Below are 15,634 nucleotides of genomic sequence, written 5' to 3'. Positions count from 1 at the left end.
GAGGATTAAAAAGAGAAGTTAAAAGTAAAGCTGATTTTTAAAAGCAAGAGACAACTGTGGGGGCTGAGTGTGTTCCCTAATCAAAAAGGAAAAAAAAAAAAAAGCTGACATGCTAGCCCCAGTTCCTCTTACTTGCAAATAAGGGATTTATAAATGTAATCAAGTTAAAATGGAGGTCACAGTGGATTAGGGCAGGCCTTAAATTCAAAAGCTGTTATTCCTATACAAAGAAAGAAAAATATGGAGACACACAGGAAGAATGCCCTGTGTGTGTCATCTATACCCATTTTTATTAAGAAGAGGGTATTCTGAAGAAGGGAGGACAACTGCCAATCAAGGAACTCCAAAGACTGCCAGCAAACACCTGAAGCTAGGTGAGGCAAGGAAGAATTCTTCCTCTGAACTTCAGGTGAAATTCAATGGCCCTGCTCAAACCTTGATTTAGGATTTCTGGGCAGCAGAACCGTGAAAAGAAAATATTGTTTTCTTAAGTCACTTAAGTGTGTGGTTCCCATGACAGCAGCTCTAGAAAACCAATGGAAGTTAAGATTTCACCTAAGATGCAGACCAGTAATTCTCTATTTAATAGATGTGTACCATACTGAAACTGATTCAAATGTCAAAAAGACTTGTATTTAGGTCAGTCCCCTGAGAACTTGATTCATTCCTTGCTATTGCAGTCAATCAACCTTAAGCTTTCCTTTCCCATCTCAATAGAATACAAAGTAACTGAAACAAGGAAATGAGGAATTCTTCCTCAATCTACCAATTTGTTTCAAGTGCCTCACTTAGATTAATAGATGTTTGGTCTCAGTAAACTTATACCATCAGTTCACATCAAAGTTCAACAAATGAGCATGATTTAAAAATTAAAATATTGTTATAAGTAAAAAAATCCTTTTCACTTTCATATCTCAAGTACACTTGTTACGGGTTGAATTATATACTCCACCACACACACACACACAAAAATTATATGCTGAACTTCTAACTACTAATGCGATGGAATATGACCAAATTTGGAGCCAAGGTCTCTGCAAAGGTAATCGAGTTAGGGTAAGATGATTAGGGCAGGCCCTAATCCAATAAAACTGGTATTTGGAGGCAGACACATACACAGGATGTAGACAGATGGACTTCTCCAGTCAAGCAGAGGCCAAGAACAGACCTTGCCTCACAATCCTCAAAGGAAACAATTCTGCCAACACCTTGATTTCAGACTTCCAGCCCCCAGAACCATGAGACAATCAATGTCTACTGTTTAGCGCTTAGCTTGTGGTCCTCTGCCACAGGCAGCCCAGACAAGCTAATGCATCAATCAATAAATGCAAGTGTTCTGCACGAATTCTGGTTTCAAAGTTCAAAATGGAAAACCTGAAGACCCAGAGATCACTAATAGCTATAGGACCCAATACCACTCATCTGCCAATCTCATTCTTTCCAAATGCATTCAAGAAATGTTTTAGTGTTGACTACGTGCTGGATTTTATCTTGCTTAATCTCCAGAATCACCCTATGAGGTAGGTACTACTTAGGGAATCAGAAAGGTAAAAGTAATTGGTGCCAATTGCCCAGCTAGAAGTGGTAGATCAATTTAAAAACTTGTGCTCTTAACACTTTGTATATTACACTGCCTTCCTGAGATGGTACTTTTTAAAAAATCTGAACTAATTTGGAGACTAAATCAAGATAGTCAAAATATTTTGCAGCTGCCAAAAAATGATACAGATTATCACCATTCACTCTCCTGAGGTAAAAAAAAAAAAAAAAAAAAAAAAAAAAAAATCAAGTATGATTCTAGAGAACTACCTGAGAAACCTTCACATTACAAAACTTACCACCTCTAGAAATTATCTTCTTTTCCTGTATAGGTCACTCTGAACTCTTAAAATCTTCCTAAAAATAAAAGAACATGTATCAAAGAAAAGAAGCCTTAGTTTGCTGTTAAGAGTGCCTCTCCAGGAAGTTCCTGGTAAACTCCCAACATCAGCCACAGTAGCAGCTGCAAGAAGCACTGCACCTTCCTTACCGCATGCCCACTTGGGAAAGGTGAAGCGCTTCACCACTTTATAAGGCCATGGTCAAATGGCCATCACCACCCAGAGTCTAGGATGTCTTAAAAGTTTTCCCATGCAGAGAGTGCACTGTGAGTTCCAGCTCGCATGACAACACTCAGGTAAGAGTGTCCCAACTAACAAGGAAAATACTGGATGTACTTATCGAATTTTTCATAAAATTCTGTACCCTTATGCAAGCTTCAGTTTTGAAGCCAAAGGCTCATTTTCATTTTGCAAAGAGAAGGTGGGAATCCTCTTGAGCATGCAGGAAAACTCCATTTAATTCTCCCCCGCCACATGAAAAACACATTTAACTTAATTACAGGAATCTGATACAGGATGCTTTCAGGTTTTTAAACTTAAAAATGCATTACATACATGTAAAAATTCAGAGATTAAATTCTCTAACAAGAAGGCTTAAAAGAACTGGAATTTAAGAATCTTTAATTCTGACTACTGAATCCAAATCTAGGGGGAAAGAAAGGTGCAAAATCTGGGAATTTATATTTCCAATAACTGCTCAATTAACTCCTAAAGTTTTTGTTGAATATAAAAATGAATTCTTTCCATACTTTAAATATAGGCTGTTATGATTAAATAACCTTTAAAACTGCATCAATGAAGCCATTTTAAAAAATCTACTCTTTCTTTACACATACTGTGACTTCAATACGCTTTTGTAATACGAAGGCCACAGTTTAAAACACTATTGCTATTCTATTATCCACAAAGAAAACCTGAATAATAATAATAAAAGATATAAGTGGAGTTTTCTGCAGTTTAGCTGAGTTCTAAAATCAGCACTGAAAAGCACTATGTCTGCTTAAGTAACAAACACACCATAGCTTAAGAAAATGAACCCCTAAGTCAAAAGATAATAATAACTGCCACTATTTTAAGTATAGCAAATCTATCACTGATAATGACCAGGATCTCTCTCGGCTAACTAGACTGGTTTGGATTATTTAAAATTATAAGTCCTCTGACATTTCACAAGTAGAATATGAGCTATTTCAGGCAAAATTCAAAGCAGCTTGACAATTCCTCAACTATTTAAATTTTAATAAATTTTTATTTCCTCATTAGTCATAGAATAACAAAAGTGTTAAATCTGTGGGAGTGTTTTTAACTTCCAAAATCATTTTTAGAAGAAATACATTTAATATACCAACAGCACTGATTCTTCTTATAGATTCTACAACACCCACATCATCTATGCCATATGTTAAAAGATTTTTCACTTCAATTGAGAGGATTAAATTCTCTGGTTAAACAGTAACTAAAACGAAAAGGTAACACTCCAATTATGTTATCTTAAAAGAATACATTTTGAGTAATTCATCCACATTTTGAAGACAACAAGACTTAATACAGGATGTGCTGGGCAGACTTAACTAAGTGAAAAGTTCAATAAAAATTTTATTATTAATTTAAATACTCCAGTTTCAGCACCTAATATATTCTCCCCAAACTTCCAAATGAAACACAGAAACTCTAAATATTTATTCCACTTATGAGATTTTAGGTAATACGAAGTCAAAGCCTACTATGTCTTTAAATTTTTATATATTTTTAAAAAATTTCTCCCAACCACACACTGTGGTCACAATATACACCAAGGATTGATGTTAATAAAAACTCTAAGAAGGCAATCAAACCTTTGCTAATCAATATTTTTAAATGGATCACAACTCAAAATCTGAGCTACTTTAGGAATTCAACGAATTGCTAAATTACTAAATTACCTCAAGTTTAAAGATAAGGGTAATTACTAGTGATGGCATGTAATACAAATAAACACATTTTTAGTAGCACTGTATATAAAGAAAGGATCTTTGGAAAGTTGTATATATTTTTGCTATTTCATTTATTATGGCAACTGTAAAAATAACCTTATTTTACTCTTAAAAATGAAAAGGATTCATAGTAAATTTTCTCACCTCTATGCTAAATACTCATGTGCTGAATTACAAAGTAATTTTAAATAAAAATATTAAGAACAGTTGAATCAATTGCCATTTTGGCAAGAGCTCAACAACTAAGCCGCAATTATACTCAGCCTTCCCTAATGTTCTCCGAACCACCATACAAAGGGCTATTACAATTTTTCAACCTTTCATCAAAATGTTGCTGCACCGCATCAAGGGAAACTCAATGGAAAGAATAATAATATTTCTGTGTTGCTCAAAAAAGAAAATAGAGTCTGTTCCGTCATGCCAAGCAAATAAACAGGAATGAACAGACAGGAACAGAAAGGAGAGCAGCATTCACTGTGGAAGGGGAGAAAATGTTATTGAAAACTCAGAGTTCACTCATGCTCTCAGATGACAGTTCAAGTTTCTAAATGCCCCTCAATTCTTTGAAATAAGCAGGTCCCCAACTGAAACATAGTCCCCCATAACTTTACAAAAGCATTATGTCTGCCACCAGCAAGTCAGTCAGTTCTTTCACAGATACACATGATAATGAGACTCAAACAAGGCAGCACAGAGAGGATAAATTATTAACAGCTTAGTTTTACATGATTTATCTTAGATTACATATGTGGAGCTGCCCTAATTTCTACTTGCAAACTTACACAATTAAGAGTTTACATCCTCTCACTCAATTACAAGTTGACAATCTCTTCCCCCTAGTCAGGAAGCAGTAATAAGGAAACACACACAGGAAAGCGTGAGCTACAACTAAAACACAAGAATTATCTGTTAAGTCCAAAAGATTTAAATAATTTTTCCTGACATTTCACAACTTTCCCCTTTTATAACAGCATCAGAACAAATTGTACCAGACTACCACTTTTGTTTTTCTTGCTATGTTGGAATATTCACATTCTAGAAAATGAAAGAACTATCATTTGAGTCTTGCACACAGCCCTTGTCATGCCAACATTTTCTGCAATGATTTTGTTTCAAAAATGCCCTACCTGCTCTCTTTGGGTCTTCTGTCTCATTCCATCCTTAAACGAAGATGCTCCTGGAGGATCTGCCTTCAGTCTCTTCACAACCTAGCCTTCACTAATGTTATCCAGTTATTCCTACAAATGTACCCAGAATGTCCATAGGCACCACACACTCATCATATCCTAAAATGGACTCATCTTCCATGTCAATTCCCCAAATTACTCCTCCTCCAAAAAAATCCTTACAGAAAATCGGAGCAATTCATTCACAGGAGAAAGCCAGAAACCTGTGAATCCTGAGTCCTCCTCCTATCTCTACCCTTTATCCAATTAATCTTATCAATTACTTCTTCAATAGCATTCACATTTGTCCACAGCAATCCCATCCTATTACCACCATCCAAGTTCAAAGCCCATTCCTCAGACTATTGTAATTTTATGCCTCTAGTGGCTCTCCCTCCAACCTCACTTCCATGTTTCCACAGCAACCTGTTTCTTTTATTAATGTCCATTATATTTATTTGATTCATTCTTTAAATACACACTGACTGTGGTAGCATGGGTCGGGGACCGCCTATAGCAAAATCTACGCATACAGCAGTGAAGGAAACAGGTGCAGGCCCTCATACCCACCAGACTAAGGTTCCATGGGCAAGGACAATGTCCATATGCCCAGGATGCAAATACCACTGTATCCTCAGTGTCTAGCATAATAAATAACACATAGTAGGTGTTCAATAAAAATGTGTTGAACAAAGGACAAAATAACCCAGTTTCTCTCCAAACATATAAAAACATATCTACACACAGCTTTTCAAACCTTCACCCTCCCCAGCACTAACGTCACTGCCACTGCCTGTGGGTTATATCCACCTATATGACTCACCTCAAATATTCTAAACCAGCACTTCCCCTATGCTCACTATTAATAGCTTTAAAGATACTCAAGTTTTTTAATACACAATCCCAGATGTGGGACACCTACATTAAAACTTAACAGTACATAACATACAATTATAACTATAATGTTAACATAATAAATATGAATTCTACATTGTTATTTCCAACTCATTTTAATGTTCTTGTGTCAATTTCGCTGAAATAGAACTGAAAACTTGTGAGTCAATGGGTTATCTTCCACTCATCTTCCCCTTACCTTCTCTTCCCCTAAACCCCCGGAGCCCTGTTCTCACGGTGCCTGACATTTCCTTCCCTGGGTTATACCTGCCTATACACCCTTCAAGAAATGCAACAAATTTTTGGAAGCTCCAGACTGCTTTCTTAAACTCTGTATTCTCCACTTAGCAGTGTCTTTCAAATGTGGGCATAATAATATTTACTAAATGAATGAGTTCGAAAGAGAAAGCCAACAAGAAAACAAGGAAAGCTGGAAGAGAACATGTGTGACTCTAAAAGCACACACTGACGTTGTCCAGGACTGAAATGACTACAAAATGTTCAGTCCTGGAGATCATTAGAGCAAAATAGGTTAGACACCATTAGTTAAATGACTGGTTTTTGTCTCTAGGTTCCTGAACTTTTGATTCCAAAACATCTTATAGCTCCTGTCTACTTTAAAACAGTAGTTAACATGATTTCCCTGCTAAAATCAAATGCAAAATCCCACAAATAAACAAGATAAAAACAGAGCTATTCCAGCTGAAGCTGGGTTGGGTGACCAGGGCAATCTGCTCAGATTCTTCAGCCCCCTTTCTACACGTCTTTATTACCTTTCCATGCGAGACATTTTGAAAACCTCAACTCTAAAAGCAGCTCAAGCTTTCCTGGAACAACCCTCCAATGTGGGTAAAGAACAACATGGAATCTTTAGGAACCAGCAATGAGGATCCTGCACCTAGAAAGAAGCTATTGTAAAGATGCAATGAACAGAACTGATGAATTGGTTCAGAAACCCATCTTTCTGTCATCACTGTCTTGGACTTCAACCAGTTCATCTCATGAAGTCAGCTGCAGTAAGACAAACCTGGGACAGCTTCCTAACAACACTTCTGCAAGGAAAACAATGCAAAGACCAGGATGGAATCAAGGAATAGAGGGAACTAGTCACTTAAGTCTATTTCTAACCTGGCAGTGAAATGAAGAAACTGAACCTGTGAAGTTCACATAGTCTGGCCTAGCCAGGAGAACAGGAGAAGCCATAGGTATCTGGATCCAGATTCTTAGCTATGTGTTTGCTTAGAGTATCCTCCCCTCTCAAATGCCTTTCTAGAACCAGCTGAAGCAGATGATGAGATGAAACCAGAAGCAACTATTTTTCTCTGCCAATATATGATTCTAACATGTCCATATAGCATTTCTACCTCTAAAGCATAATTAAATAAATTCTATTGCATCTAAATATTCCTAGAAGACACTGTGTTTTTCCATTTAGTGAGTCAAACAAATAGAAAAAATACTTTAAATAACTTCCTAAAATAAATCCACTTAAGTCAGATGTCATAAATGGGCCACTCCTCTCAACTTCCAGACAAGTTCTTTAAGCTGGCACAGTGCCCATTGCAAAGTTTATGAGAATTGAAAATGACAACCCTGGACATCTTACATTTCAATTTTCTGCTCTGCATGCGTGAGATCCATTTAAATTTAACTATAACCACAATACCAAGAACTTGGTAGCAAATTTCCAAGACAGTTGTTCAAAAAAGTCAATTAAAGAGCAAGGGTGTGAAGACTACTTAGCATGATCCAGAAAACTACTGCAGCAAATAAATCCTGGAGTTCAAGAATACAAAGAAAAACGAACAGCTGAATAACTCATAAACCAAGAATAAAAGCAACAATAATGGTGGCGAGACAGAACCTCTCTTGAAGACTGAAGAGCAAAAGGTTTATACCTACTTTTAGAAAGGCAAAAATGAAAAAAAGATGAGTAGTGATTCCTTTTTCAATAAAAACTGGAATTACTGTTATCTAACAATACCTAAAGTTAGACAGCAATAATTTATTATGCAAAAGGAAGAATATGATGCCCTACATGAAGAGGAAATACAGTATTAGCTCCTATTTGATTTGGAACACACTTGAGAGCTGACTTATTTCAAGAATTGAATGAACCTGCCACACACAGTGAGAGAGTTTTGACAAGATTGACATATTAATCATAGGAGGAACTGCCAACAGTCACTTTGTGATCATACTTCCCAAGAATTGTATTCACTCTATCAAATGCATAATCATTCCAAAAAAGGAACACAAACCCTACAGGCTCCTAATAAATTGTACCCCCACATGATTCATCTCAACCTTTAAGATTTTCATGATTGAAACCACCACTTAATTAGGCAATTATTTCTTCTTCCTTTCAAAAACTTATACAAATGATAAGAAAAAAGCCCATATTCTGCTTCCAAATTGAGACACAATCCACCAATCACTGCTCACATCATTCTCAAAATTTTCCATTTCCTAAGCATATGACAACAATTAAACAGCAACACACTGTTTTCCAAGCCAGTATAAACACAGCATGTGACAGGTATTCAAAGTTCTCTTCTACATACTAAAGGAAGAATGAGTTCAATGCAATATTTTAATGTTTCACTTCAGGTTTCTGAAAATGTGTTAAAATAGTGCAAAAATATCACAAGTTTTTTTTTTCTGATTATACAACACTAACTACAGAAAATCTAGAAAATGAATTAGAAATTTAAAAATAATTATAATCACAGCACCTCCCATAAATATCATTTTTATTAACTTCATGATATTTTGTTGTAAGGATGTTTTACAATCAATGTACGCCACAATTTATGTGTTTCTGTGTTTTCACTATTTTATAAATATTACTATGACAGGTATCTTGATGCAGAAATCTTGGTGCACTATGTATTTAAGTTTCTTAAGAATCGATTCCCAAAAATGAAATTACTGAGTTGGTGAATGAAAACCTTGATGCTGCAATTCTTAAAATTACTTCTCTTCACAGTATCAATTTTAGAAAAGTCTACCACATATTTATCTACATAATAAAAAGATGTCAATAGGCTAATAAAAAAGGTTAAGAAAAAATAAGGGGAAAAGCATGTAGAAAAATACAAGAAAAGTAAAAGTATTTAAAATGGCATGATATATTTGGTAAATAATGATATTCTTAACTGACACTCTGGTAATCTGCTTTGTTTTTCTAGGGGATCCATCTCAATGTGTCTATAAATGGCTTCAAATTATATGCAAACTTTGTGAGAGAATCTGCTTTATTTTCTGGAAAATAATAATCATAGCTTTCAACAGATTCTCAACAGGGTCATTTAGCAAAAGTGCTTACGACCCTTATCCCAGACAAACAGCTCTTGTCCTATCGTCTGATCCACTCTTTGCTCCCTGGTGCAGTTGCGGACCATATGGGCATTTTCTGTGCCCTTCTATTTCTGAGAATGTCCAAGACCCTTTTCTTCAATATCAATAAAAACCTTTCTACCACTAGAAGACAAAGGAATGCTTGCTTACTACACAGGTTTCCTCCAGAAGAGAGTTCCTGCCATATAAAAATAGAGTCTGTAATGGAAAAGGTATTTAGACAGAATTCGGAGGTATGATGACAATACCTGAGTAATGATTCCTTGTTTACTAAAAAGCAGAATCATGACATCTAACATCTAAAGGTAAAGAGCAGTAAATAAATAGCAAAAAAAAAAAAAAAAATGTATATACACACACATATATATAATGACCTACATAGAATCACAGGATCTGTCTATTCCAATCCAAAAGTGGATGGATCTGGAGACTATCATGCTAAGTGAAACAGGCTATCTCACTACTACAGGAACACTGTAAATGACAACTGGATCATTCCACACAAGAGTTGGACCATGTACAAGGTACAATATAGCTCTACTCTAAGAACTAGTATCATGACCCTCAAAAAAAGCCTCTACCTCCCAAAATACAAAGGATTTTCTTTCTTTTTATAGGGGTGTGTAGGTAGAACCAGGTCAGAGCAATGATACTAAAATCATTGTCCAAGAAAACCAGAAAAAAGATGGCTGCAGCTGCTTTTGTTTAAAGTTGCCCATTCCAAATTAAAGTTAAAAGTCTAGGTAGACTGAGTTTCCCAGAAAACTTCCTTCTGCCACCTATCCTACTACTCACAGGGTATAGTTTGGGGAGGTACACAGAACATTCTAGAAATCATGAGATGGAAAAATGAGCCAAACTGTCCATGTTAGCTCCCTAAGAAACCTGATAGGGTCAAGACTCTGCCTGCTCCAACAGATGACTGCTGAGCAGGTCAGCCCTATAGGAGTTTGCCCTGAGTTAAGAAGGCAATCTCTGGAGAACAGGCTGAGGAACCTGGATGGGAAAGCAGGCCAGGCTATGGCACAGCTTAACCTGTATCAGGAGTTCCTGACCAGGTACAATTGTGTCCTCCAGGGGACATACGCCAATGTCTGTAAATGTTTTCAGTTCTCACACCTTTGGGGGCAACTGTGGAGGGTTACTACTGACTTCTAGTGGGTGGAAGCCCAGGCTGCTGCTAAATATAATGCAAAGGACAACCCCTTGCTGCCAACTGCCAACTCTCAACTCCAACAAAAAATTATCTGGTCCAAGATACCATTAGTGAAAAGACTGAAAACCCCCCATTTATTTGCAGGCCTCCATTGGTATTTTCATCTCAGACCTCAAACGTGTAACAGGCAGTTCTGATAAGAACCTAATCATAAATTATAAAACTTTTATAATACTATTCGACAAAAAAATAATGATTTCAGGTTATCCAAAGAATAGCTTTTCTGACTCACGATTCAAGAATTTATTCACTGAACATTTAGCAAGTACCCACTATATAACCAGGCCAGTACTAAGCCAAAGTGACAGTTAAAATAAACTGACAAGATCTGATTCAGCTCTTGCCTTGGCTCAGTGTAGTGTGAAAAAATAACTGTGATTTTGAAGCCAGACAGCTAGTTCCAATCCCAGCTCTACCATTTACTATCATTAGGCATGTTACTTATCGTTCCTGAGCCTCAATCAATTCATCTGTACAACAGGTTGAACAGGATCTTTCTCAAAGTGAAGAGTTAAATAAGATAATTCATGTAAAGTGCAAAGTATACAACCTAGCTACAGTTAGTATTCAATAATTCTTAATATTAATAGCAAACCATAGTAACCAATAAATTAGAAACTGCTAGTATGCCTATAAAATAGTGACTGTAACTGATTCTGACAGTTTGAACACATTTTCAGTGAAATTAATCACTTTTTTGCATAACATACAAAGCCCTTCAGATACTGGCTTCCGTCTCCTTCAGCCTCATCTCACTATCTACATAATCTTTAATGCAACCTTATGTTCCCATGAGTGGGACCGATAAAAAGTTAAGATCCCAGCAGCCAAAGCAGTGTCAAGTTGAAGGTCACTGTGGGAAAGAAATATCTTCAGCTCTAACTCTGGCAATAATCAAAGGTGCTGCATGGCAAAAGACGGAAGGTGTAGGGGGAGAGAGGGGAAAGAGGGAAGGAGGGGAAGGACTGAGAAAGAACAAGACTATGAAGGAATGTGAAGGAACCCAAAAGGCTCCAAAGCCAGTAATGAATGTGTAGGTCAAGTTTACATACTATGTGTTTGTAAAAGAAACACCTGAACTAGCACCCATCTCCCACTTTCACAAGTTATTCTGTATTTCTTTCATGAATGAACTGAAAAATTAGTTAAAAATAATCAGTTTCATCCAAGGGAAAAACAAACAAACATGGAGTTAACACATTCCCATAGTCTTAGCAAATCTGCACAGATGTCAATGCCAATACCCAAATGAAAAAAGAAAGCATTAACTACAGAATTACTGAAAGCATAGTTAACAATGTTTGAGTGTTCAGAATCCTCAAGCCAATATACAACAACTTTTCATATTTAAAAAAAGAACATTTTACTGGACCTATTTTCAGACATGTGAAAGAGCCCCTTCTATATATGGAGTTTACTAAGATTTAAGTCTATGCCATAAAATCAAGCATCTACTTAAAACACCAGTGGAACCCACAGCCTTCTTCCCATAGGTTCCTGTGACAAGATAGAAGCCAAAGCAAATGTTAAACTTTTTTGTAAACTCACAGAAATTTTGATTTAAAATTTGGCCAAACCTATGTTTGTCTTAGTGTAACTCAAAAAGGGGAAAAGTTAATTTTGTTGCGTCCATGCTCATTGTACCCATGCTCATTATCAGATCTGTGTTCAAGTCCAGATTCTACTCTGTGTAAGCTCAGGGGAAATCACCAAAACACACTGATTCTCGGTCTCCTGATTTGAGGGGGTGAAAAAAAGATCAGACTAAGAAACTAACTTTCCTTCCAAGTCAAGTACTAATCCAAAGTTTGAAAAACCTGAAATCAAAATCTTTTTAATTTCCTTTTCATGGAAGATCAAATAAAAGCTTCTAGAGAAAAGATGTGTCAAATTATAGGCTTGTAGGTTTGACAAGATCATTCAGTGACAGTCTTGAAATTTGTGCTTGATGACTGATTCAAACTACAGACTGAAAGTAGATGGCATGACCACAGAACTGTTCCTGTGCTCAGCAGCTTCCTGTCACACATCTTCAGGTAGCTGCTTTCTCACAGAGCCTGCGGCTCTCCAAAATAACTCCAGTGAAGGAGCCACACCTTGTGCAACAGCTTAGCTAGTATGGCTATACCATGCTCAAGTGGAGTCTACTCATCAACAGGAGTTTCAGGGACTGAGTATTAGTATTCAAAAAATAAACAACAAAATAGCAATAGACTAATTCTACGATTTAGAGCAAGAGTTGCTTTTAGAACTGCAACATCCAAGAGAGAAGCATCAACCCTTCAGTGTCACAGAAAACATTTATTTAACTAAAATGCCTAAAGATTAATTAAGTTCATAAATAAATTACCCCTTCATTTAATGAACATTTTAAAAAATACTTAGGTTATTTGAACCAAATTTTCTTCCTAAAGAAAGTGGCAATTTTTAGTTCTCTGCTTATATACTTAATATGTTGGAAGTTTATTCTATGCACAGAATTTCTAAGAACAGTACTGTCCACTGCACTACCCAGCAATTTTGGTGGTTCTGATCAGCAAAGGAAGACAAATCCTACTCTCTTCATATGAGCACAGTTCTATTCAATCACAGAAAATGTGCTAGGACAAATATTAACAATGACAGATAAATATTTCACTTGCCTTCTAGTCAGGGAGTGAAATCTGAAATCTTAACTATGCTAACTACCATTACAGTTCATCTTACATTAGTTCTGCAGTGACCTAACCATTTTAAAGGAACAAGTTTTCTGTATCCTACTTATGAAGTCAGATATCTCTAGAACACAAATAAAAATGTGTTAATTTTGTAGGATGTTGACTGGTACTTCACATGAATTCCATCTGAAGTCTCAACTTCTGAAACAGTTATTACTCTTGCTTTCAAAAGCAAGTAATCAGCACTATGCTAATTTCAGATATTCAGTGAATAATGTAAACATACATTTGGACATAAACTGAAATAATGATAATGAAGATGACGGTAAATGTCATCTCTCCATACTAGATTAAAAAAAAAAAACACCAATACAAACTGCTGACATATTTACTGGATACAAAGTTCAAAACATGAGTTAAGGACCCACATTTTGTAAAGAAAACAAAATTCACTCAATACTTGGAAAGTCAAAAGTAATCTTCACATCAAGATTAATGATGCTGAAGTTACTAGGTAAACTTTGCCAGTTATCAGGTAAACTTCTCTAATATCAGGAAATAATTTCTCTTTACCCACCACTAGACAAACTATGTATTTGAGGCTAACCTGGAAATTCAGTGTCCCATATAGCCATAAAAATTAGGGACAATTAAAAGGAGTTAGTTCTGAATTCTAAGAAATACAGTCACAAGTGTTTAAAGATTCGACAATATATATGAAACACTCAAACGAGCCCCACTTGAATCTCAGATCAATCGAGATCGTGCTTACTCTCACTCCCAGGTCAGTAGCTACCCCAGTTCACACATACTCATGTGGGCCACTGGGTTTAAAGTCACATTGCTGTTTTCTGGGTCATCCTATTAAGTAGTACAGCAGCTGTCCAAAAAGCCTCCACTAGCCAGCGATTTTGAACCTTGGAGCCCCTCAGTAACCCCCAGTGGGACGCCTTCTACACAGCAGACTCCGGTCCATGCTAAGAGCTAGCTGAAAGTGGCTGGGGGTGCCCAAGGCCAGCATTTTAAATCGGCTGCCAGGTAAGTCCGAGGCGTGGGCCGCACTTCGAGGCGCCAGTGCTAAGGACTGGGCAGGGCGCTCCTTCCACCACGCCCGACGCGGAACCGACCGCGAGGACCTGCGGGCCGCGGCGAAGGGCTCTGCGGAAGCCCCTGCCCCGGGCGCCTGGCCTCAGGCCATGACCATGGCCGCAGTTAGGGTCAGTTTCCCTCAAGTCCCGCCAAGCTGTGCGGCGGGCTGGGGAAAGAGCACCAACTCCGGGCTCCCACACAGGTCTCGGTGACCACCAGCTCCGTCACCCACTGGCCGCGCGTCCCGGCAGGTCCCTTAACGCTCGGGCCTCAGTTTCTCCATCCGTGCAACGGGCACACGACAGCCCGGGAAGCCGAGTCGAAAGGAAAGCAAGTCGGCCGCCCGCCCGCCGCACTTCCTGCACCGTCCCGCACGGCCGGCCCGCCCCGCGAGCGTCCCCGGGGCCGCCCAACGCCCCCCGCCCGCCCGCCCGGCCTGGCGGCCACTCACGGGTAGGCATGGCGACCCCGAGCCGCGCTCGCCGCCGCACCGAGGCTCAGCGGGGCCGTGCAGGGCCCGCCGACGGCACCATGACGGCCGGCGTCCGCCGCGGCCGGGACCAGCGAAGAGCGAAGAGCGGAGGCAGCGGACGCGGACACCGTGGCTCACGCGACGCGGCCACCGACAGCGGCCGGCGGCAGCCCCGCTCCGCGCCGGACGACGCGCTGGGCGTACCCACGCCCGTGACGTCAGCGCGTCCCGCGTTCCGGCCCCGCCCCGCCCCCGCCGGGCGGGTCAGCCCAGACTGGCAGCCGGCACCTGGTGGGCGGGCGGCAGCCCCGCGTCTCCCGGCCACTCCGGCTCCTCTTAGCTCCAGAGGCTGGTGGTTACCTGGCATTAGGATCCTGAGTGGCAGGCTGATGCCGGCTCTGGGGCGCCCAGTACCGCAGGCGCTTTGTCCTGTAAGCTCTTCAGCGTGCAGAGCGCTCTGCGGCCTCTGAAAGCACGATGTGTTTGAGACGTCCTAAGGTCATTTGGGGCGATGGCTACGCATTTTTTTCAGAGGACAGAAAATGTCACTTCCTCTTGCTCTTCTGGTGACTTTCAGAGTGATCATGTGCCTTAGGAGTTCGTCTCCTCCGGAGAGGGCGGTTCTGTACACCTGGCTGAGTCCCTGTTCTTGATGCTGGACATCATTAATAGTTGATAGCCGTGAGAGTCCCCGAGCTGAGCACAGTGGACACGGCGTCTGGCAGAACGCATGCACTCTGCGCAGCACCCTGGGCTGTGAACAGCCTGTATGGGGAAACAGAAGCAAACCGCAGAGATCTGACAGTGTTTCTCAGAGGGGTTGAGGATCTTTACCCGGAAGCCATGGGGAACCTATTAAAAAGTAGAGTCCTAGGAGAGAGAGAGAGAGAGAGAGAGAGAGAGAGAATATTAGGCTTCAGGTGAACT

The 15,634-nt window shown here is 39.2% G+C and overlaps 1 protein-coding gene across 2 annotated transcripts in view; it reads right to left on the bottom strand.

Annotated features, from left to right (window-relative positions):
* Positions 1–15,250, bottom strand: part of EFR3A (EFR3 homolog A) — a 99,168-nt gene extending 83,918 nt beyond the window's left edge. Inside the window, exon 1 of one of the 2 annotated variants that reach the window (XM_079118483.1) lies at positions 15,068–15,250. In XM_079118483.1, the coding sequence (XP_078974609.1) occupies positions 15,068–15,074 (7 nt within the window). In that variant the 5' untranslated portion in view covers positions 15,075–15,250. Of the gene's footprint in view, positions 1–14,686; positions 14,901–15,067 lie in introns of those variants that run through there. The other variant, XM_079118482.1, reaches the window with a different exon arrangement.
* Positions 15,251–15,634: the final 384 nt, after the last annotated feature.

The sequence above is a fragment of the Sciurus vulgaris genome (genome assembly GCF_902686455.1).
Source record: "Sciurus vulgaris genome assembly, chromosome: 1".
In the NCBI taxonomy this organism is placed as follows: domain Eukaryota; kingdom Metazoa; phylum Chordata; class Mammalia; order Rodentia; family Sciuridae; genus Sciurus; species Sciurus vulgaris.
The sequence above is the reverse complement of the archived record's forward strand: the minus strand, read 5'-3'. Positions and strand labels throughout refer to the sequence as shown.